This window comes from Salmo salar, chromosome 07 (genome assembly GCF_965601325.2).
Source record: "Salmo salar chromosome 07, fSalSal1, whole genome shotgun sequence".
NCBI classification, from domain to species: domain Eukaryota; kingdom Metazoa; phylum Chordata; class Actinopteri; order Salmoniformes; family Salmonidae; genus Salmo; species Salmo salar.
In genome coordinates this window covers 22,356,195-22,379,125 of record NC_138297.1, presented here as the reverse complement: position 1 = coordinate 22,379,125, position 22,931 = coordinate 22,356,195, and the positions used below count along the sequence as shown (strand labels likewise).

The window sequence follows — 22,931 nt, the reverse complement described above, 5'->3', positions numbered from 1 at the left end:
TGTTACTGGGAGTGATGGTATATCTCCTGTCCATCAAATAGGCAGCTATATGTCTCCTCATGAGATTAATAAAAATGTAACTTCATTTCTTTGACAGATTATGTAAGTCAGAGCTCAAACATTGAATCCTGACATGCACTGACATGTCAAGGCTGAAGCCAGATTATTACCCTGTCAGTTTGAACACACTGGGCTTTGTGAGGCATCTCCACTGCTCTCTACTCTCCCCCAGAAAGACAGTAAATCTCAGTCCCAAATATCACCATATTGGTGCAGTATATACAGAATAGGGTGGCATTGGAGACGCAGACAAATTCATTCCAGTATGCCAAACTCTTCCAAAAAAAATGTCCCTCTAAACATTGGTACTAGGAGCGATCCACCTCCCTCGCCTATGTGGTTTCTGCATTCAGATAAACAGTATGCCCATTATTCTTAACATCATAGTAGAATGACTTTATATTTTTTTTATAATTCTTTCTCTCTGTCCTGGTCAGGTTACCCCGCTGAGTTCGCTACGTTTACACAAATGCAATTCAAATCTCAGCATATTTACCTGTACTGATAAAGGCGTGATTATAAAGTCCGAGAGCATGACGTTTCAATGGCTCACCTGTAGAATGTCGTTTGGGGCAGCCCGTACATCCATGGCTGCAGCTCCAGATTAGGATACTCAGCAAAAGGGGGGATGATGACAGAAAAGATGAGAGACAGGCAGACGAAGACAGCTGGCAGAATCACCTGTGTGACATAGACATGATATCAGAATCTGCTGCAAAATTACACTTCTTTGGCAATGCCTTTTTTAGGTATCCTACCCTGTGAAAACACTGTTACAGAAGGCCGACACAATGCGTTTAATATCAGTTAATGACAATTACTGACTATCCACATAACTTTCTTATATATTTAACTAGGCAAGTCAATTAAGAACAAATTCTTATTTACAATGACGGACTACCGGGGAACAGTGGGTTAACTGCCTTGTTCAGGGGCAGGATGACAGATTTTTACATTGTCAGCTCGGGGATTCGATCCAGCAACCTTTCAGTTACTGGCTCAACACTCTAATTACTAGGCTACCTGCCGCCCCGTTACATGCATATCTTGCATATTGTATACTGTATACTCCCTGGCTGGCAGGTACGAGCGTTGGACCAGTAACCGAAAGGTTCCTGGATCGAATCCCCGAGCTGACAAGGTAAAGATCTGTTGTTTTGCCCCTGAACAAGGCAATTAACCCACTGTTCCCTGGGCGCTGATGATGTGTACAGTATGTTAATTAAGGCAGCCCCCTGCACCTCTCTGATTCAGAGGGGTTGGGTTAACTGCGGAAGACACAGTTCAGTTGAAAGCATTCAGTTATACAACTGACTAGGTATCCCCCTTTTTCTTGTAGTGGGATATCTAAAGTCATATGTGTTACAATACTACTTTCACCAGCCAACCAAATGAAGCATTTCCCCCGCAGAATCAGAAAAGGGGTGTAGTTTCATGTGTCCGACCGAGGCTCCCTTGAGGGAGCAATTGAAGTGTTATTGCACAATCCAATTAGCAAACGCTGGGAGCGATTGGGGATGAAGATGATAATTTGTCTTTTCACTTGTCATGTGCTTTCATCCAGAGTGGAATGTGCTGTACTGGACTGCATACTTACAAATCAATTCAAACTAAGTATCATTACCACAAATCTGTTATTGTGGGTTTGGCCTTGGAAAGAACAATGCATAGGCAGAAAATACCTCATCACTACTGTGCAATATGGTGGTGGATCTTTGATGGTATGGGGCTATTTTGCTTCCACTGGTCCTGGGACACTTGTTAAGGTCAACGGCATCATGAACTTTACCAAGTATTTTGCCAAAAACCTGGCTGCCTCTGCCAGGAGGCTGAAATTTGGCCACAAGTGAATCTTCCAGCAAGACAATAACCCTAAGCACACATCAAAATTCACCCCATAAATTGCTTGAACACAAAATCAACATTCTGCAATGGCTATCTCGCCCTCTGGACTTGAACCCCATTGAAAACCTGTGGTTTGAATTGAAAATCGTAGTCCATAAGCGCAGACAAAGGATATCAAGGATCTGGAAAGATTATGTATGGAGGAATGGTGTAAGATCTCTCCCTGTCACGTCCTGACCAGTTAAGGGTTATTTGTTGTTGGAGTTTGGTCAGGATGTGGCAGAGGGTATTTGTTTTATTTGGTTTGGGGTGGTGGTGTAGGTAGTAGGTTGTTTTATTTATGTATTCCGGGGGTTTTGGGCACTGCTCTGTGTTTATGTATTTCTAGGTTTAGTTAGTTAGTTGTGGGTATAGGTTCTAGGTTTGTTTTCTATGTAGAGTTAATTGGGATTGGACTCCCAATTGAAGGCAGGTGTGTTGAGTTGCCTTTGATTTGGAGTCCTATATTAGTAGGGTGTGTTTGTCTGTGTGTTTGTGGGTAATTGTTTGTGAGCACTGCGTTTATTGAGCCTGCTACACTGGCTAGTCGTGAGTACTGTTTATTGTTTTGTTTTTCCTGTGGATGCTTTTAGTTTTTTCCATTAAAAGAATGAGTATCCACATACCCGCTGCATTTTGGTCTTCTCTCCACTACGACACCTGTGACACTCCCAATGTGTTCTCCAATCTCATAAAATGTTTTAGAATAATATAATTTTCCCATGTTTTTGATGCTCAGTATATTAATTTTGTCTTTTTAACTCATCTTTACCAAGGGATCCAATAATTTTGGAGCACACTGCATATAAATCGTGTGTGCATGTGGACATGTGGTGTATGATTGCATACATCTGTCTTCTGTCGTGCATTTGCATGTGCATGTGTGCTTGCGTTGGTGTGGAAGACATGGAGGTGAATTCATAACATCCAACGCTACTGTAGTAACATCATTCCACCCCTACCCCATCATCACCCGCACCCTCTCCGTTACAATCCACAATGAAAGTGATGCACACAATCAGACATGAGACCAAACGCTTTTATACCCTCATCAATTATAATGCTTGCCGTTTACTTGTTTTGGCTGCCTTGCATGTGTAAGGAGTTTGATTAAACACTTTCAAACACTTGCTTTGTCAACTGCCGCCTACTTAGGCATAATTCATTTTACTCTGTTCTCTTTTCCTGCCACCACGACTTCCCCCCTTTTCTCTCCTCCATGTAAAATGTTCCCTTTTCATTTCCATTCTTGGAGCTGACAAAAAGGTCATAGACAGAATGGACAATATCTTTAATGTTTAAACACTTGTACTGCTAGATACTCCACTGAAGAGGGAGGTTTGATGAACTTAGTTAATTACATGCTGCAATTTCCGGAGCCCATTCATACAGTACAATACAAATGAAAAATGCTATATTTACCGCAGAGTTCTATGTAAATGCGGGCGCCGCTAAAATAGTCTGCGACAACTGAAAAGCCTCTAAATGAGATAATCCCGAACACACACACTTTCTCTTGGACTGTAATTGTGTGTGGCAGCTGGTAGTATTTTTTCTGTGAACACGCCAAACAATGGAGAAAAGTCATTAAGTTCACAATGTTCTCCACAGACTACGAGTTAACCACACTCTCAAATTTGGTGAAACAAAGAAGATAATATATTTAAATGGGTACAAACACCAAAACACAATTATAGTGTTTTCAGATTCACTGTAAAAAAAAAACGGATTAATTTTATTACATTTAATTTGAGGGCAGACTGGCTAGTTGGCATATTTGGTATTTGGTATTTTATTAGGATCCCCATTAGCTTTTGCAAAAGCAGCAGCTACTCTTCCTGGGGTTCACACAAAACATGAAACATAATACAGAATTACATAATACAGAACATCATTAGACAAGAACAGCTCAAGGACAGAACAAAACACAGTACATTTTTAAAAAGGCACACGTAGCCTACATATCAATGCATACACACAAACTATGTCAAATAGGGGAAAGGCATTGTGCCACGAGGTGTTTCTTTATCTGCTTTTTGAAACCAGGTTTGCTGTTTATTTGAGCAATATGAGATGGAAGGAAGTTCCATGCAATAAGGGCTCTATATAATACTGTACGTTTTCTTGAATTTGTTCTGGATTTGGGGACTATGAAAAGACCCCTGGTGGCATGTCTGGTGGGATAAGTGTGTGTGTTAGAGCTGTGTGTAAGTTGACTATGCAAACAATTTGGGATTTTCAACACATTAATGTTTCTTATAAAAAGAAGAAGTGTTGCAGTCAGTGTCTCCTCAACTCTTTGCCAAGAGAGACATGCATAGTATTTAAATCAGCCCTCTGATTACAATTAAGAGCAAAATGTGCCGCTCTGTTCTGGGCCAGCTGCAGCTTAACTTCTTGGTGACAGGGGGCAGTATTCGGAAATTCAGATGAATAACGTGCCCAAATTAAACTGCCTGCTACTCGGGCCCAGAAGGTAGGATATGCATATTATTAGTAGATTTGGATAGAAAACACTCTGAAGTTTCTAGAACTGTTTGAATGACCAGGAAGTGGTTTGTAGTTTTTCAAGTGATTCCCTATCCAGTATATAGTGTCTGTGGGGTCATTTTGCACATTTTCACCTAAGGCTTCCACTAGATGTCAACAGTCTTTAGAACGTTGTTTCATGCTTCTACTGTGACTGGGGAGAGAATAAGAGGTGATGGAGTCAGATGACTGAGAGAATGACATGAGTTCAGTGGCGCACCCTCCCGTGAGAGTTAGCTGTGTTCCTTTTCTTTTTTGAAGACAAAGGAATCGTCCGGTTGGAATATTACTGAAGATTTATGATAAAGACATCCTAAAGATTGATGCTATACATCGTTTGACATGTTTCTACGAACGTAAATAGAACTTCTTTTGACTTTTCGTCGTGACATTTTGCGCGCGCTTCCTGTATTTGGAGTAGTGGACTAAATGCGCCAACAAAAAGGAGGTATTTGGACATAAATGATGCACTTTATCGAACAAAACAAACATTTATTGTGGAACTGGGATTCCTGGGAGTGCATTCTGATGAAGATCATCATAGGTAAGTGAATATGTATAATGCTATTTCTGATTTTAGTTGACTCCAAAATGGCGGGTATCTGTATTGCTTGTTGTTGTTGTCTGAGCGCTGTACTCAGATTATTGCAAAGTGTGCTTTCGCTGTAAAGTATTTTGAAATCTGACACAACGGTTGCATTAAGGAGAAGTGTATCTATAATTATTTGAATAACAGTTTAATATTTTATCAACGTTTATGATGAGTATTTCTGTAAATTGATGTGCTCATTCACCGGAGGTTTTGGGAGGCAAAACATTTCTGAACATTACATGCCAATGTAAAATGGGGTTTTTGGATATAAATATGAACTTTATCGAGCAAAACATACATGTATTGTGTAACATGAAGTCCTATGAGTGCCATCTGATGAAGATCATCAAAGGTTAGTGATTCATTTTAGCTGTATTTCTGGTTTTTGTGAAGCCTCTCCTTGCTTGGAAAATGGCTGTGTGGTTTTTCTTGTCTCGGCGCTGTCCTAACATAATCTAATGTTATGCTTTCGCCGTAAAGCCTTTTTGAAATCGGACAATGTGGTTGGATGAACGAGAAGTGTATCTTTAAAATGGGATATAATATTTGTATGTTTGAGAAATTTGAATTATGAGATTTTTGTTGTTTTGAATTTGCCGCTAGCGTCCCACATTTCCCAGAGAGGTTAACTAAGTCTTTCCTTGCAGCACTGGACCACACGAGTGGACAATAATCAAGATTAGACAAAACTAGAGCCTGCAGAACTTGCTTTTAGGAGTGTGGTGTCAAAAAAGCAGAGCATCTCTTTATTACGGCTAGACCTCTCCCCATCTTTGCAACCACTGGATCTATACGTTTTGACTATGACAGTTTACAATCTAAGGTAACGCCAAGTAATTTAGTCTCCTCAACTTGTTCAACAGCCACACCATTCATTACCAGATTCAGCTGAGGTCTAGCACTTAGGGAGTGATTTGTACCAGATGCAATGCTCTTAGTTAAGATGTTAGATGTTCAGGACCAGTTTATTACTGGCCACCCATCCCAAAATAGACTAACTCTTTGTTAAAGGTTTCAGTGACTTCATTAGCTATGGTTGCTGATGCGTATATGGTGGAATCATCAGCATACATGAACACACATGCTTTGTTTAATGCCAGTGGCAGGTCATTGGTAAAAATAGAAAAGAGTAGAGGCCCTAGAGAGCTGCCCTGCGGTACACCACACTTGACCACACTTGACATTAGAGACACTTCCATTCAAGAAAACCCTTTGAGTTCTATTAGATAGATAGGTCTGAATCCACGATATGACAGAGGTTGAAAAGCCATAGCACCTAAGTTTTTTCAACAATAGGTTAGGGTCAATAATAGCAAAGGCTGCACTGAAATCTAACAGTAGAGCTCCCACAATCTTCTTATTAGCAATTTCTTTCAACCAATCATCAGTCATTTGTGTCAGTGCAGTACATGTTGAGTGCCCTTCTCTATAAGCATGCTGAAAGTCTGTTGTTAATTTGTTTACAGAGAAATAGCATTGTATTTGGTCAAACATGTGTTTTTGTGAAGCAACTAGCTTGCCTATCCAATTGCGTGAGAAATGCACAGGGCCTGTGCGGTGCACATATTAGGTCGTACATGCTGCATCAGACATCCAAAAGAAAACTGCATCCAACATGCTAAATGCTAATCTTAAAATATCTGATGTAGCATATGTCCTAATATGTATTCCGACCTACACATAAAACAGACCATTAACCATAGCGGTATATGATACACTATTAACAGTGTAATATTTAATTCTATGCCATCAACAGGGATTTTCATATGCATCATATTCATGCCAACATGTTCTCAATCCACCTTAACACTCACACTTGTCTTTTCTTTCCAACACTGACTTGGCTTATAACTACTTTTATCAAGAAAAAAATGTACTTACTATGACTGTGATATGTCATTGGTCGTGTCCAAATACCCGTACTAGCGTTCTAAATAGTAGGCATTTTGGGCATGTGAATATTTTTTTTAATGTACAGTGAGGGAAAAAAGTATTTGATCCCCTGCTGATGTTGTACGTTTGCCCACTGACAAAGAAATGATCAGTCTATAATTTTAATGGTAGGTTAATTTGAACAGAAAAACACATGTCAAAAATGTTATAAATTGATTTGCATTTTAATGAGGGAAATAAGTATTTCACCCCCTCTCAATCAGAAAGATTTGTCTCCCAGGTGTCTTTTATACAGAAAATGGGCTGAGATTAGGAGCACACTCTTAAAGGGAGTGCTCCTAATCTCAGTTTGTTACCTGTATAAAAGACACCTGTCCACAGAAGCAATCAATCAAATTCCAAACTCTCCACCATGGCCAAGACCAAAGAGCTCTCCAAGGATGTCAGGGACAAGATTGTACACCTACACAAGGCTGGAATGAGCTACAAGTCCATCGCCAAGCAGCTTGGTGAGAAGGTGACAACAGTTGGTGCGATTATTCGCAAATGGAAGAAACACAAAAGAACTGTCAATCTCCCTCGGCCTGGGGCTCCATGCAAAATCTCACCTTGTGGAGTTGCAATGATCATGATAAGGGTGAGGAATCAGCCCAGAACTACACGGGAGGATCTTGTCAATGATCTCAAGGCAGCTGGGACCATAGTCACCAAGAAAACAATTGGTAACACACTATGCCGTGAAGGACTGAAATCCTGCAGCGCCCGAAAGGTCCCCCTGCTCAAGAAAGCACATATACATGCCCGTCTGAAGTTTGCCAATGAACATCTGAATGATTCAGAGGACAACTGGTGAAAGTGTTGTGGTCAGATGAGACCAAAATGGAGCTCTTTGGCATCAACTCAATGGAATGCTGCCTATGACCCTAAGAACACCATCCCCACCGTCAAACATGGAGGTGGAAACATTATGCTTTGGGGGTGTTTTTCTGCTAAGGGGACAGGACAACTTCACCGCATCAAAGGGACGATGGACGGGGCCATGTACGATCAAATCTTGGGTGAGAACCTCCTTCCCTCAGCCAGGGCATTGAAAATGGGTCGTGGATGGGTATTCCAGCATGACAATGACCCAAAACACACGGCCAAGGCAACAAAGGAGTGGCTCAAGAAGAAGCACATTAAGGTCCTGGAGTGGCCTAGCCTGTCTCCAGACCTTAATCCCATAGAAAATCTGTGGAGGGAGCTGAAGGTTCGAGTTGCCAAACTTCAGCCTCGAAACCTTAATGACTTGGAGAAGATCTGCAAAGAGGAGTGGGACAAAATCCCTCCTGAGATGTGTGCAAACCTGGTGGCCAACTACAAGAAACATCTGACCTCTGTGATTGCCAACAAGGGTTTTGCCACCAAGTACTAAGTCATGTTTTGCAGAGGGGTCAAACACGTATTTCCCTCATTAAAATGCAAATCATTTTATACCATTTTTGACGTGTTTTTCTGGATTTTTTTGTTGTTATTCTGTCTCTCGCTGTTCAACTAAAACTACAAATAAAATTATAGACTGATCATTTCTTTGTCAGTGGGCAAACCTACAAAATCAGCAGGGGATCAAATACTTTTTTCCCTCACTGTTTGTGAAATTGAGAAAATGTATTATGCATTAAATGCCAGGATGTCATTGTCATGATGTGCGCAACTGGTTGAAGGTAAGTCAGGTGCAGGAGAGCAGAGATCGGTGATAACAGGCGCACTTTATTCATGCCCAAGGAAAACAGCGATAACGCCCAAAGTACACAAACGGTACAATAAACAAAACACACGGGTCAAACACATACCCGGCGCAAACCAGCCTGAAGCGAACCACACGTAACAAACAAACAATTTCATACACAGACATGGGGGGAACAGAGGGTAATATACATTTAGTCAGATGAGGGAATGTGAACCAGGTGTGTGGGAACCCAAGACAAGACAAACTGAAAATGAAAGGTGGAGCGGTAATGGCTAGAAGACCGGTGTATGCTGGGGCCCCCTCGATGTCCAAAGGGGGTGGAGGAACCTCCCGCATCTCAGACTCTTGAAGCGGGCCAGCCACCACCGGCCTGAGGATAAGACACATGGAACGAGGGGTTAATACGGTAATCGGGGGGAAGCTGTAACCGGTAACTAACCTCGTTCATTCTCCTCAGGACTTTAAATGGCTCCACAAACCGCGGCCCCAGCTTCTGGCAGGGCAGGCGGAGGGGCAGGTTTCGGGTCGAGAGCCAGACCCGGTCCCCAGGTGCGAACACCGTAGCCTCCTTGTGGTGACGGTCTGCGCTGGCCTTCTGGCACAGCACAGCCCGCTGGAGGTGAACATGGGCGGCGTCCCAGGTCTCCTCCGCGCGCCTGAACCAGTCGTCCACCACAGGAGCCTCGGTCCGACTCTGATGCCAAGGTGCCAGAACCGGCTGGTACCCCAGTATGCACTGGAAGAGGGAAGAGGTTAGTAGAGGAGGGGCGCAGCAAGTTCTGAGCCATCTCGGCCCAGGGCACGAACGCCGCCCACTCCGCTGGCAGGTCCTGGCAATAAGACCTCAGAAACCTACCCACATCTTGGTTCACTCTCTCCACCTGCCCATTACTCTCGGAGTGAAAACCGGAGGTAAGGCTGATCGAGACCCCCAGACATTCCATGAACGCCCTCCAGACCCTCGAAGTGAACTGGGGACCCCGATCAGACACTATATCCTCATGCACCCCGTAGTGCCGGAAGACGTGTGTGAACAAGGCCTCCGCAGTCTGTAGGGACGTAGGGAGACCGGGCAGAGGAAGGAGACGGCAGGACTTGGAAAAACGGTCCACAACAACCAGGATCATGGTGTTACCCTATGAGGGAGGAAGACCGGTGAGGAAATCGACCGACAGGTGCAACCAAGGCCGTTGTGGAACGGGTAAGGTGTTTAGCTTACCTCTGGGCAGGTGCCTAGGAGCCTTAACCTGGGCGCACACCGAGCTGGACGAAACATAAACCCTCACGTCCTTGGCCAAGGTGGGCCACCAGTACTTCCCACTCAGACAGCGCACCGTCTGACCGATGCCTGGATGACCAGAGGAGGGTGACGTGTGGGTCCAATAGATCAGCCGGTCACGGTCAGCAGACGGCACGTACAGACGCCCAGTGGGACACTGGAGGGGAGTGGGCTCTGCACGTAACGCCCTCTCAATGTCCGCATCCAGCTCCCATACTACCGGTGCCACCAGGCAGGAGGCCGGGAGTATGGGGGTAGGATCCATGGGCCGCTCCTCTGTGTCATACAGCCGGGACAGTGCGTCTGCCTTAACATTCTGGGAACCTGGTCTGAAAGAAAGGGTGAAAACAAAACGGGTAAAAAACATGGCCCACCTTGCCTGATGAGGATTCAGTCTCTTCACTGCCCGGATGTACTCCAGGTTGCGGTGGTCAGTCCAGATGAGAAAAGGGTGTTGAGCCCCCTCAAGCCAATGTCTCCACGCCTTCAACGCCTTGACCACAGCCAACAGCTCCCGGTCCCCCACATCATAGTTTCGCTCCGCCAGGCTGAGCTTCTTCGAGAAGAAGGCACAGGGGTGGAGCTTCGGTGGCGTTCCCGAGCGCTGAGAGAGCATGGCTCCTATCCCAGTCTCGGACGCGTCCACCTCCACCGTGAACGCCAAAGAGGGATCCGGATGCGCCATCACGGGAGCTGAGGTAAACAGAGCCCGTAGGTGACCAAAAGCCCTGTCCGCCTCAGCCGACCACTGCAAACTCACCGGGCCCCCCTTCAGCAGTGAGATAATGGGAGCACCTACCTGACCAAAACCCCGGATAAACCTCCGGTAGTAATTGGCAAACCCTAAAAAACGCTGCACCTCCTTTACCGTGGTGGGAGTCGGCCAATTACGCACGGCTGAAATGTGGTCACTCTCCATCTCCACCCCTGAGGTGGAAATGCGATATCCTAGGAAGCAGAAGGACTGCTGGAAGAACAGGCATTTCTCAGCCTTGACATACAGATCATGCTCCAACAGTCGACCAAGCACCTTGCGCACCAAAGACACATGCTCGGCGCGTGTTGCAGAGTATATCAGAATTTCATCGATATACACCACTACACCCTGCCCATGCAGGTCCCTGAAAATCTCGCCCACAAAGGCTTAGAAGACTGACGGAGCATTCACCAACCCGTACGGCATGATGAGGTACTCATAATGCCCTGAGGTGGTACTGAATGCTGTCTTCCACTCATATCCCTCCCGGATATGCAGCAGGTTGTAAGCGCTCCTGAGATCTAGTTTAGTGAGGAAGCACGCCCCGTGTATTGACTCAATCGCTGTGGCTATGAGAGGTAGCGGGTAACTGTACTTCACAGTGATCTGGTTAAGGGCTCGATAGTCAATACACGGGCGCAGACCTCCCTCCTTCTTCTTCACAAAAAAATAAACTTGAGGAGGCAGGTAAAGTGGAGGATTGAATGTACCCCTGATGCAGAGATTCGGAGACGTATGTCTCCATAGCCGCCGTCTCCGCCTGTGACAGGGGATACACGTGACTCCTGGGAAGTGTGGCGTCTACCTGGAGGTTTATCGTACAATCCCCCAGACGATGGGGTGGTAATTGAGTCCCCTTCTTCTTGGAGAAGGCGAGAGCCAAATGGGAATATTTCGGGGGAATGCGCATGGTGGAGACCTGGTCTGGACTTTCCACCGTAGTAGCACCAACGGAAACCCCTAAACACCTCCTCGAGCACTCTCGCGACCACCCCGTGAGAGCCCTCTGTTGCCATGAAACAGTGGGGTCATGACAGGCTAACCAGGGTAGGCCTAGCACCATGGGAAACGCAGGATAGTCAATGAGGAAGAGACTGATTCTCTCCTTGTGACCCCCCTGCATCACCATGCCCAGGAGAATGGTGGCCTCCCTAATTAACCCTGACCCTATTGGTCGACTGTCTAAGGCACGAACTGGGAAGGGCTTAGCCACTGGAACAATGGGGATCCCTAAACTATGGGCAATTGATCTGTCTATGAAATTCCTAGCCGCGCCTGAATCAACGAGCGCCGTATGCTGGGAATGCGGGGAAACTCAGGAAGTTAACTTGCAAAAACAGGTGGGCAACAGAGGGCCCTGGATGAGAATGGTGTAGGCTTACCTGGGGTAACGCCAGAGTGCCCCGCCTGCTGCCTCGACCCCCAGAGGAACCAACCCGACACCGACTGCCAGAATACCCTCTGCGGCCACAGATGGTGCACTTGAATGCCCCTCCTCTGGCCTCCCTGAGCGCAGCACCTGCCAGCTCCATAGTCACCGGAGCAGTGGTGCTGGGAGATGGAACCGACAGAGCTGCGTCTGAACGTCCGCGGGTAGCCAGCAGGTTGTCCACCAGCTGATCAAACGTGAGGGTGATGTCCCTGCAGGCCAACTCCGATGGACATCCTCGCGCAGGCTGCAGCGATAGTGGTCGATCAGGGCCTTGTCGTTCCATCCCACTCCGGCGGCCAGGGTCCAAAAGTCCAAGGTGAACTCCTGGGCGCTCCTCGTCCCCTGCCTCAGGTGGAAAAGACATTCACCCGCCGCTCTACCCTCGGGAGGGTGGTCGAAGACTGCCCGGAAGCGGCGGGTGAACTCCTCAAAGTGGTCCAGCACCGCATCTCCTTCTACCCACATTGCGTTGGCCCACTCCAGGGCTTTCCCAGAGAGGCACGAGACGAGGGCGGACACAATCTCACGTCCTGAAGGAGCTGGATAGACGGTCGCCAGATACAGTTCCAGCTGCAGCAGGAACGCCTGGCAGCGTGCCGCCGTCCCATCAAACTCCCTGGAAGGGCGAGACGAATCCCACTGGGACCGGGTGCAGGAGAGGCGAGTAGTGGAGACCCCTGTTGTGCTGGGGAGGGCGCTGGAGGGACTCCCTGTCTCTCCCAGCGGGCCATTGTCTGGACGACGCGGTCCATGACGGCGCCAAGATGGTGGAGCATCGCCGTGTGCTCCCGGACGCGCTCATCGACCCCTACATCAGGGGTACCTGCTCCTGCTGACTCCATAACATGTGTGGAATTCTGTCACAATGTGCGCAACTGGTTGAAGGTAAGTCAGGTGCAGGAGAGCAGAGATGGTTGATAACAGGCACACTTTATTCATGCCCAAGGAAAACAGCGGTACACAAACGGTACAATAAACAAAACACACGGGTCAAACACATACCCGGCGCAAACCAGCCTGAAGCGAACCACACGTAACAAACAAACAAACAATTCCACACACAAACATGGGGGGAACAGAGGGTAATATACATTTAGTCAGATGAGGGAATGTGAACCAGGTGTGCAGAAAACCAAGACAAAACAAATGGAAAATGAAAGGTGGAGCGGCGATGGCTAGAAGACCGGTGACGTCGACCGCCGAACGCTGCCCAAACAAGGAGAGGGACCGACTTCGGCGGAAGTCATGACAGTTATAGTCATTTCTAATTTTCATCTAGTAGAATTTGTTGCACACTATTGAGGAAGAGAGTCGTCTTTTGAGAGCCACGTGTATCTGACCACAACTGATAATCAGCTAAAAGGAGCTCTGTACCAAAATTAAGGTATGGAGGGAATCAACACAACTGTGTATTAGATGACACATTCTCAGTAGGATAAGGCTAGTATGCCCATACTTGTAGCTTGCTGTATTAGTTTTTACTAAACAGTACATTCTAAATAGTATGTAGTACGATTAGTACACAGTATGTAGTTTAAGTAAGTAGTAGGCAAGACAGATTTCGGACAAGGTCGTTGTCTCACCTAGCTATGTTAATTGAGGACAGACGTTCTGCTAGCGGAACGCCTCGCCAATATCCAATGGTAGAGCGTGGCACGAAATACAAAAACCAAAAAAATGCTATAATTTCAATTTCTCAAACATACGACTATTTTACACCATTTGAAAGATAAGACTCGTTAATCCAACCACATTGTCCGATTTCAAAAAGGCTTTACAGCGAAAGCAAAACATTAGATTATGTTAGGAGAGTACACAGACAAAAATAATCACACAGCCATTTTCAAAGCAAGCATGTATGTCACAAAAACCCAAACCACAGCTAAATGCAGCACTAACCTTTGATGATCTTCATCAGATGACACTCCTAGGACATTATGTTATACAATACATGCATGTTTTGTTCAATCAAGTTCATATTTATATAAAAAAAACTGCTTTTTACATTAGCATGTGATGTTCAGAAATCGTATTCCCACCGCAAACTTCCGGTGAATTCTGAGTACATAGCTCAGCCATCAGGGCTAGCTATTATGACACCCGCCAAGTTCGTGCTCACTAAACTCAGAATTAGTATTAGAAAAATTGTATTACCTTTGCTGTTCTTCGTCAGTTTTTTTCATCCGGCCGTGAAAATACTGCCCCCTATCCACAACAGGTTTTAAGATGGATTCACTAACCGTAAGTTGCTCTGGATAAGAACGTCTGCTAAATTCTGAATCTTCCACATTATACAATATACAATGTTGGTCTTTAAATTATAAACAAGGTTAATTGACCGGAAATAACAACAACGATAATAAATTAGACTAATTCAGCTAATAACAAAGACTCACTGTAATACACAGGCTAATTTGATCACTAATAAGAGTTAGTTAGCGATTGATGGAACATTTCAGAACACCACAGAAAGCTATTTTATGTACCAAGTTAAGTAGATGTACCCTTGTTACCATTGGTTACATATCTGAGAGGAAGTCACCGAGTGCAGCTCAGCTCATCAATTAACCGACTAGTGAATCACAGGAAAATAGAGAAACGGTAGAACAAAGCGACTGGAAGGTCAATGTCGTAGGAGATGATAAAACCCAGACTATGTTCTTTCAATTCCCTGTAAGCTACCTTGTAAATTGACAGAATTCACTTTTCAATGAAATTGTCCACGTAATATGAGTTAAAAATGATATAAGGAAGTAGAGACTTTCTTTCTTTGTGGGTAAAAGTTGCCGTGTCATGGGCCTGGTTTCCCGCATTCAATATTTATTTGTTTTTACGATGACTGTTCTTGAAGTGTAATACCAATTGTAATGCCAATTGTTTGGCATAGCACACACAAGTGTGACTAAATACCTGTACACTTTGCCACAAACTACCGTCAGTGTTCAATTTATACATTAACTGTTTAGTGTACCAAATGTGTCTTGGGGGTGCCCAATGTTGAAATTCTTTGATTTGCCCCCCTGTCACTTGAACCATGACTATTGTATTCATCCCTTTGGGTGCAACAATGGTTTTAAGGAAACAGCTTTGATGCCAACAACAGAATCTAAAGTTTAACACTATGAACATTCTGGGAAACAGAGGCCTGGCCCTGAATAATATCTATGTGCATCCATTGGAAGGATGGTCATCTGCAGTGAAGGCAGAGGACATCCATTTTGAATCAAGCACAATGCTTCCACACACAACTCTGGGATAACCTATCGAAAAGCCATCTCAATCAGTCTCAGGTACGAACGTCGAGTTCGTTCAGTCACCTGGGCTCACATGACACAAGAGCTTGCCTCCCTACCACTTCCTCAAGTCCACATCCTTAACCGTCCATCTCCTAACTTTCGTCCCCATAAATCACTTCCTTTTGAGTCTCACGCCATCATCTCTTTTGAATTCCCCACCGGCTCTGTTTAAAGAGACTACCTCACGCCACATTCATATAAGCTAACAATGGGAACTGTTTACATGACGGTCAGGCCCTTTGTCAGCCCCACAAGTGACATGAATAGGCAGGAAGAGAGGTGGAATGAGAGGAAGAAGGAGGGAGGAGAGGAGCCACGAAACAAAGGTTGCGTCCCAATTGGAATCCTGTTCCCTTTATAGTGGACTACTTTGGATGAGGGCTCATAGTCAAAAGTAGTGCACTATATAGGAAATAGGATGCCATTTGGGACACACTTTCACTCCACACACACACCTCCCCTCGCTAACAAAACATAGTCTCATCCGGTATTGTCAGTGACTAATGGTATGATCGGTATTGCAGCGAGTTACAGGGGGAAGTGTGTTCTAGAATGCGGCAGGTGGTAGGTTTACACACGGGCGAATAGGAGAAGTGGAGTGGAGTACTTCATGATGGTGCCTTTGGAGTGTAATTAATTCAATGTCGTGGTATCGTTCATCGCTGATGGGGTTGCATCATGTCTACACACGTGTTATGAATAAAGATTTGCATCAATATGATTATTAGTGGAACAGAGCTCAAAATAAACTACAAAGAAACAGAAAATCTGAGTTTGTACGTCAACAATTGTCCATCATCTCTGATGAAAAGTAAATGTAAGGTGTCATGTAAATAGATAACCATGTATTGGTTCTGACTCGAAATTAAAATAACTCACAAAACGATACGGACACACACTTTACAGGCTAATAGCAATCTGCCAGCGAGCTAATTGTTATGATAATCTTATTTGATACATAACTAATGAAACCACATTATTAGCATACTAACAAATTAGAAAAAAAAACTAAACCAAAAAAAAATCATAGACATCTCTTTGCCTTTGAGGTTCCTATTAATTTAAAGTGGAAACCGTTATGAGGGGAGACAGGAAGTTCTCATAGCTGGTGTGTGTATGTGTGTGTTCTAAACAAATTTTAGTTTACACTACAGAGCATCTCTAAAAGTTGTGACGGGCTCTATCTCCTTGGCAGATAAGACAGATAAGCCCTTCAGATAAGATAAAACATTCACTTTCCTTAAGAAACATATAATACATTCTAGGTTTGTTGCATACATAGGGACTGAGCATTCATTTTTCTCCACAGATTGAAGAGTTGGTAGTATTATCATATCTATTTGTCAAACTACTTCCCCCTACGGTACGTAGCCACCTCTTTTTACAATATAATGGATTTTTTTCATGACACTACTACACTTAAGGGTATAGAGAACAGAGGAGTAGAGAACTATGGGGTTTGTGTGTGGTCATTACCTGAGCAATGATGCCTTTGCGGCTCCTGCGTGCGTGGTGGAAACGTTTGATGAAGAGGGCCAGGAATTGTCTTCGGATTAGTTCCCATCCCATTATCACACTGGAGCCCTTCCCATTCACATTGGCCACTCTCTCCACATCTAAAATGGAGGGCATACAACATGTCTACAATAACACAGATGATTCAGTGCATTTTAGGTACAACACAGTGTTCATGAAGTGAATGAAAACCATCTGACAATCTGTTCGGATCTTAGGTTTGTAGGAAGTGAATGAAAATGTTTTAGCCTCTCTCACAAAACAAAGCCCACAAAATAAGCAATGTGGCCTCTTATCTGTCTAAAAAGTCCAACAAAAGTATTTTTGAAACAAAGCATATGTAATTTGTGAAATAAAATGTGTTTCATAAGTGGGCTTGCTCAGGAAGAAACTGTAAAGGAGATGGGCATTTTCTGATACTATTGCATTGTGTAAAATGAAAACCTCCTGCGTGGAATATGAATTGAAAGGGCTATGGGATTTTGTTTGGCTTTCCAAAATGGAAAGTGTGTGGAAAAGCTGCACCTGTGTGACAAATTGACTCTGTTGCCAACCAAGGAGACAATGGAGCAAGAACTGTCACAATGACTGACCTTTTGCGTCTTCTCCAGTGTTAATTGTCAGAGAGCAGCAAATAATGAGGCTTCGTGAAAACATATGAATGTGTGTGCCAACTTCTTAGGGATAGGCGTCCCGTCAATGGGACAGTTGTAAATCATGCAGCGCCGTGTGCCAGGATTGCAGATTTTAGAGAAACAACAAATGTTGGTACATGTGTCTTATATCGGAAAGCTTAAATTCTTGTTAATATAACTGCACTGTCCAATTTACAGTAGCTATTACTGTGAAAAAATGCCATGCTATTGTTTAAGAAGAGCTCCTAACAACAAAACACTATGTTCACCACGATAGGTCTGATAAATTCACCTCTGAAGGTGAAATGTGTACATACATTCTGAAATCTTGCTCTGATTTATCATCCAAAGGGTCCAAGAGTTAACATGAAGTGTTGTTTTGTTAGATAAAATCATTTTTCATATCCTAAAAAGGTCCATATAGCATGCACGATCAATTTTGTATTTCCACTCGTTCAATTTGCAAAGAAAGGAATCTGTGAAAATCTAACCCTAAATGTTGTTTCACCCAGTCAAATCACGTTCGTATTTATTCCTCAGAGATCCTAGAACGTAACCAGACTTCACTATATCATTAGGTGTGTACTTTAGTATATCCTATAGGACACCAAATTTGGTCAGAGAGCGTCACATTCATGGCGCTCCGATGACATGGGCGGTCTTCACTTGATTAACTGTAACTTTGTCAAATAAGCACCAATCGGGGTAAAAAAAAAGCTAGATAGCCAATGAGCTGGGCTTTTGGGGAATATACGGAAACCCCGTATCTGTCGCAAAATTTTGCTGCTAACCTTGTGCGACAGCAAGCCTTTTCCTTTTGGACAAAGTTACAAGAATATGGAGAGTTATGAAAACTGTGTGTTTTACAAATGTTGAACTTACAATATGGCTACTAATACTGGAAAAGCTCAATCAAAGTCCAGGTATACAGATTTGACGATATTCTTGCAGAAAAATGTAATGTAAATGTATCCTTCACGATTTGCCCAAATGTACCTGGGTGACTTCACACTAAATGTCATGTAGCTTGCTCATACTTCAAGTTATCAGTCTGAAACTTTGCACATACACTGAATTACAACCAGAGTGATGGCTGGATTTGGGACCTTTCTGTTGCATTTCAAAGATGGTGGTAAAAACAAAAGTTTTCATTGTATTTTCTACTACCAGATATATTGTGTTATATTCTCCTACATTCAATTCACATTTCCACAAACCTCAAAGTGTTTCCTTTCAAATGGTACCAAGAATATGCATATCCTTGCTTCAGGGCTTGAGCTACAGGCAGTTCGATTTGGGTATGTCATTTTAGGCAAAAATTTGAAAAAAAAGAGGGCTATCCCTATTAAAATTTTAACTCGGGTATACGTACCCTCCACTCTGCTTGTGAACTTGGCTTTCACTTCAGCTTCAGTTGGATCATAACATTAGACATGGAGGGCATAAAGAGAACAGAACATTACCATTCATTTGCAATAAGACATCATGTCTCTACCTCAGAATAGGCCTATTTTTTATTTGATATATTTTTCATATTATTGAAAGGTAATTACGCACATACCACTTTTCCCAGTCACTTTGTCTGAAGTGTTCCCGACATTGGTCAGGCTTTGCCGTTGCCGCTTGGATTCCCTTGAACTTCTTGTCTTGTCTCTTACCAAAGGTGCTTTGTTATCTAAAATAATACACAGAAGATCAGTTGTATTGGCATAACCCATTTACCGTTTTGAATACCATACAGAAATAATAGCAACCGCTTGTGGCATATACAGTGTCATATTACTAGCTGAGGGTAACAATATCAATCATTTGATATGATATCTCACATCAACATGATAAAGGTATAATGTGGTATTAGTTTATTCTTCCTGGGCCTTCAACGGTGGATGGGCTTCCAAATGTATTCAAATTGGCTTGGTAGGTTTAGGGTCCCAGAACATTCACGCCTGGCCCAATGGACAATCAAATCAAAGTGTATTTGTCACGTGCCCCGAATACAACAGGTGTAGACCTTACAGTGAAATGCTTACTTACAGGCTCTAACCAATAGTGCGAAAAAAAGGTATATGTGTGTGTGTGTGTGTGTGTGTGTGTGTGTGTGTGTGTGGGGTAAGTAAAGATATATAACAACAGTAAAAAGACAATTGAAAATAAGGCTATATAATAGGCTATATAAAGACACCGGTTAGTCGGGCTTATTGAGGTAGTATGTACATGTAGGTATGGTTAAAGTGACTATGCATATATGATGAACAGAGAGTAGCAGTAGCGTAAAAAGAGGGGTTGGCGGGTGGTGGGACACAATGCAGATAGCCCGGTTAGCCAATGTGCAGGAGCACTGGTTGGTCGGGCCAATTGAGGTAGTATGTATGTGAATGTATAGTTAAAGTGACTATGCATATATGATAAAACAGAGAGTAGCAGCAGCGTAAAAGAGGGGTTGGGGGGCACACAAAGCAAATAGTCTGGGTAACCATTTGGGGGTAAAAACTGTTGAGAAGCCTTTTTGTCCTAGACTTGGCACTCCGGTACCGCTTGCCATGCGGAGGTAAAGAGAACAGTCTATGACTGGGGTGGCTGGGGTCTTTGACAATTTTTAGGACCTTCCTCTGACACAGCCTGGTGTAGAGGTCCTGGATGGCAGGCAGCTTTGTCCCAGTGATGTACTGGGCCGTACGCACTACCCTCTGAAGTGCCTTGCGGTCAGAGGCCGAGCAATTGCCATACCAGGCAGTGATGTAACCGGTCAGGATGCTCTCAATGTTGCAGTTGTAGAACCTTGAGGGTCTCAGGACCCATGCCAAATCTTTTTAGTTCCCTGAGGGGGAATAGGCTTTGTCGTGCCCTCTTCACGACTTGTCTTGGTGTGTTTGGACCATTCTAGTTTGTTGTTGATGTGGACACCAAGGAACTTGAATCTCTCAACCTGTTCCACTACAGCCCCGTCGATGAGAATGGGGGCGTGCTCGGTGCTCCTTTTCCTGTAGTCCACAATCATCTCCTTAGTCTTGGTTACGTTGAGGGATAGGTTGTTATTCTGGCACCACCCGGCCAGGTCTCTAACTTCCTCCCTATAGGCTGTCTCGTCGTTGTCGGTGATCAGGCCTACCACTGTTGTGTCGTCTGCAAACTTAATGATGGTGTTGGAGTCGTTCCTGGCCATGCAGTCGTGGATGAACAGAGAGTACAGGAGGGGACTGATCACGCACCCCTGGGGAGCTTCAGTGTTGAGGATCAGCATGGCAGATGTGTTGCTACCTACCCTCACCACCTGGGGGCGGCCCGTCAGGAAGTCCAGGATCCAGTTGCAGAGGGAGGTGTTTAGTCCCAGGTTCCTTAGCTTAGTGATGAGCTTTGAGGGTACTATGGTGTTGAACGCTGAGCTGTAGTCAATGAATAGCATTCTCACATAGGTGTTCCTTTTGTCCAGGTGGGAAAGGGCAGCGTGCAGTAATAGAGATTGCATCATCTGTGGATCTGTTTGGGCGGTATGCAAATTGGAGTGGGTCTAGGGTTTCTGGGATAATGGTGTTGATGTGCACCAGCCTTTCAAAGCATTTCATGGCTACGGACGTGAGTGCTACGGTTCTGTAGTCATTTAGGCAGGTTGCCTTTGTGTTCTTGGGTACAGGGACTATGGTGATCTGCTTGAAACATGTTGATATTACAGACTCAATCAGGGACATGTTGAAAATGTCAGTGAAGACACCTGCCAGTTGGTCAGCACAAGCCCGGAGCACACGTCCTGGTAATCCGTCTGGTCCCGCAGCCTTGTGTATGTTGACCTATTTAAAAGGTCACACTCACATCGGCTATGGAGAGCGTGATCACACAGTCATCCAGAACAGCTGATGCTCTCATGCATGCTTCAATGTTGCTTGCCTCGAAGCGAGCACAGAAGTGATTTAGCTCGTCTGGTAGGCTCGTGTCACTGGGCAGCTCGCGGCTGTGCTTCCCTTTGTAGTCTGTAATAGTTTGCAAGCCCTGCCACAGTCGACGAGCGTCGTAGCTTGTGTAGTATGATTCAATCTTAGCCCTGTATTGACGCTTTGCCTGTTTGATGGTTCGTCGCAGGGCATAGCGGGATTTCTTGTAAGCTTCCGGGTTAGAGTCCCGCACCTTGAAAGCGGCAGCTCTACCCTTTAGCTCAGTGCAAATGTTGCCTGTAATCCATGGCTTCTGGTTGGGGTATGTACGTACAGTCACTGTGGGGACGACGTCCTCGATGCACTTATTGATAAAGCCAGTGACTGATGTGGTGTATTCCTCAATGTCATCGGAAGAATCCCAGAACATGTTCCAGTCTGTGATAGCAAAACAGTCCTGTAGTTTAGCATCTGCTTCATCTGACCACTTTTTTTATAGACCGAGTCACTGGTGCTTCCTGCTTTAATTTTTGCTTGTAAGCAGGAATCAGGAGGATAGAGTTGTGGTCGGATTTACCAAATGGAGGGCGAGGGAGAGTTTTGTACGCGTCTCTGTATGTGGAGTAGAGGTGATCTAGAATTTTTTCCCTCTGGTTGCACATTTAACATGTTGATAGAGATTTGGTAGAACTGCTTTAAGTTTCCCTGCATTAAAGTCTCCGGCCACTAGGAGCGCCGCCTCTGGGTGAGTGGTTTCCTGTTTGCTTATTTCCTTATACAGCTGACTGAGTGCGGTCTTAGTACCAGCATCTGTTTGTGGTGGTAAATAAACAGCCACGAAAAGTATAGCTGAGAACTCTCTAGGCAAGTAGTGTGGCCTGCAATTTATCACAATATACTCTACTTCAGGCGAGCAAAATCTAGAGACTTCCTTAGATTTCGTGCACCAGCTGTTGTTTACAAATATGCACAGACCGCCCCCCCTCGTCTTACCGGAGTGTGCTGTTCTATCCTGCCGGTGCAGCGTATATCCCGCTAGCTGAAAATCCATGTCGTCATTCAGCCACGATTCCGTGAAACATAGGATATTACAGTTTTTGATGTGCCGTTGGCAGGATATTCGTGATCGTACCTCGTCTAATTTATTGTCCAATGATTGCACGTTGGCGAGTAATATTGACGGTAACGGCAGCTTTCCTACTCGCCTTCTGCGGGTCCTGACGAGGCATCCGGCTCTTCGTCCTCTGTACCTGCGTCGCTTCCTCTTGCGAATAACTGGGATGTCGCCCTGCCGGGTGTTTGGAGAATATCATGTGAGTCTTGCTTGTTGTTGAAAGAATCTTTGTCTAATCCAAGGTGAGTGATCGTTGTCCTGATATCCAGAAGCTCTTTTCTGCCATAAGATACGGTTGCAGAAACATTATGTACAAAATAAGTTACAAATAGCGCAAAGAAACACACATA

General features: G+C 44.5%; 1 protein-coding gene across 1 annotated transcript in view; it reads right to left on the bottom strand.

Moving 5' to 3' along the window:
* LOC106608787 (phospholipid-transporting ATPase ABCA1) overlaps positions 1–22,931 on the bottom strand; it is a 253,841-nt gene that overhangs the window by 116,551 nt on the left and 114,359 nt on the right. The window contains exons 25-28 of the mRNA XM_082977279.1: positions 19,163–19,276; positions 18,974–19,009; positions 16,928–17,067; positions 614–741 (exon numbers count right to left, since the gene is read on the bottom strand). Coding sequence (XP_082833405.1) covers positions 614–741; positions 16,928–17,067; positions 18,974–19,009; positions 19,163–19,276 — 418 coding nt within the window. The remainder of the gene's footprint in view (positions 1–613; positions 742–16,927; positions 17,068–18,973; positions 19,010–19,162; positions 19,277–22,931) is intronic.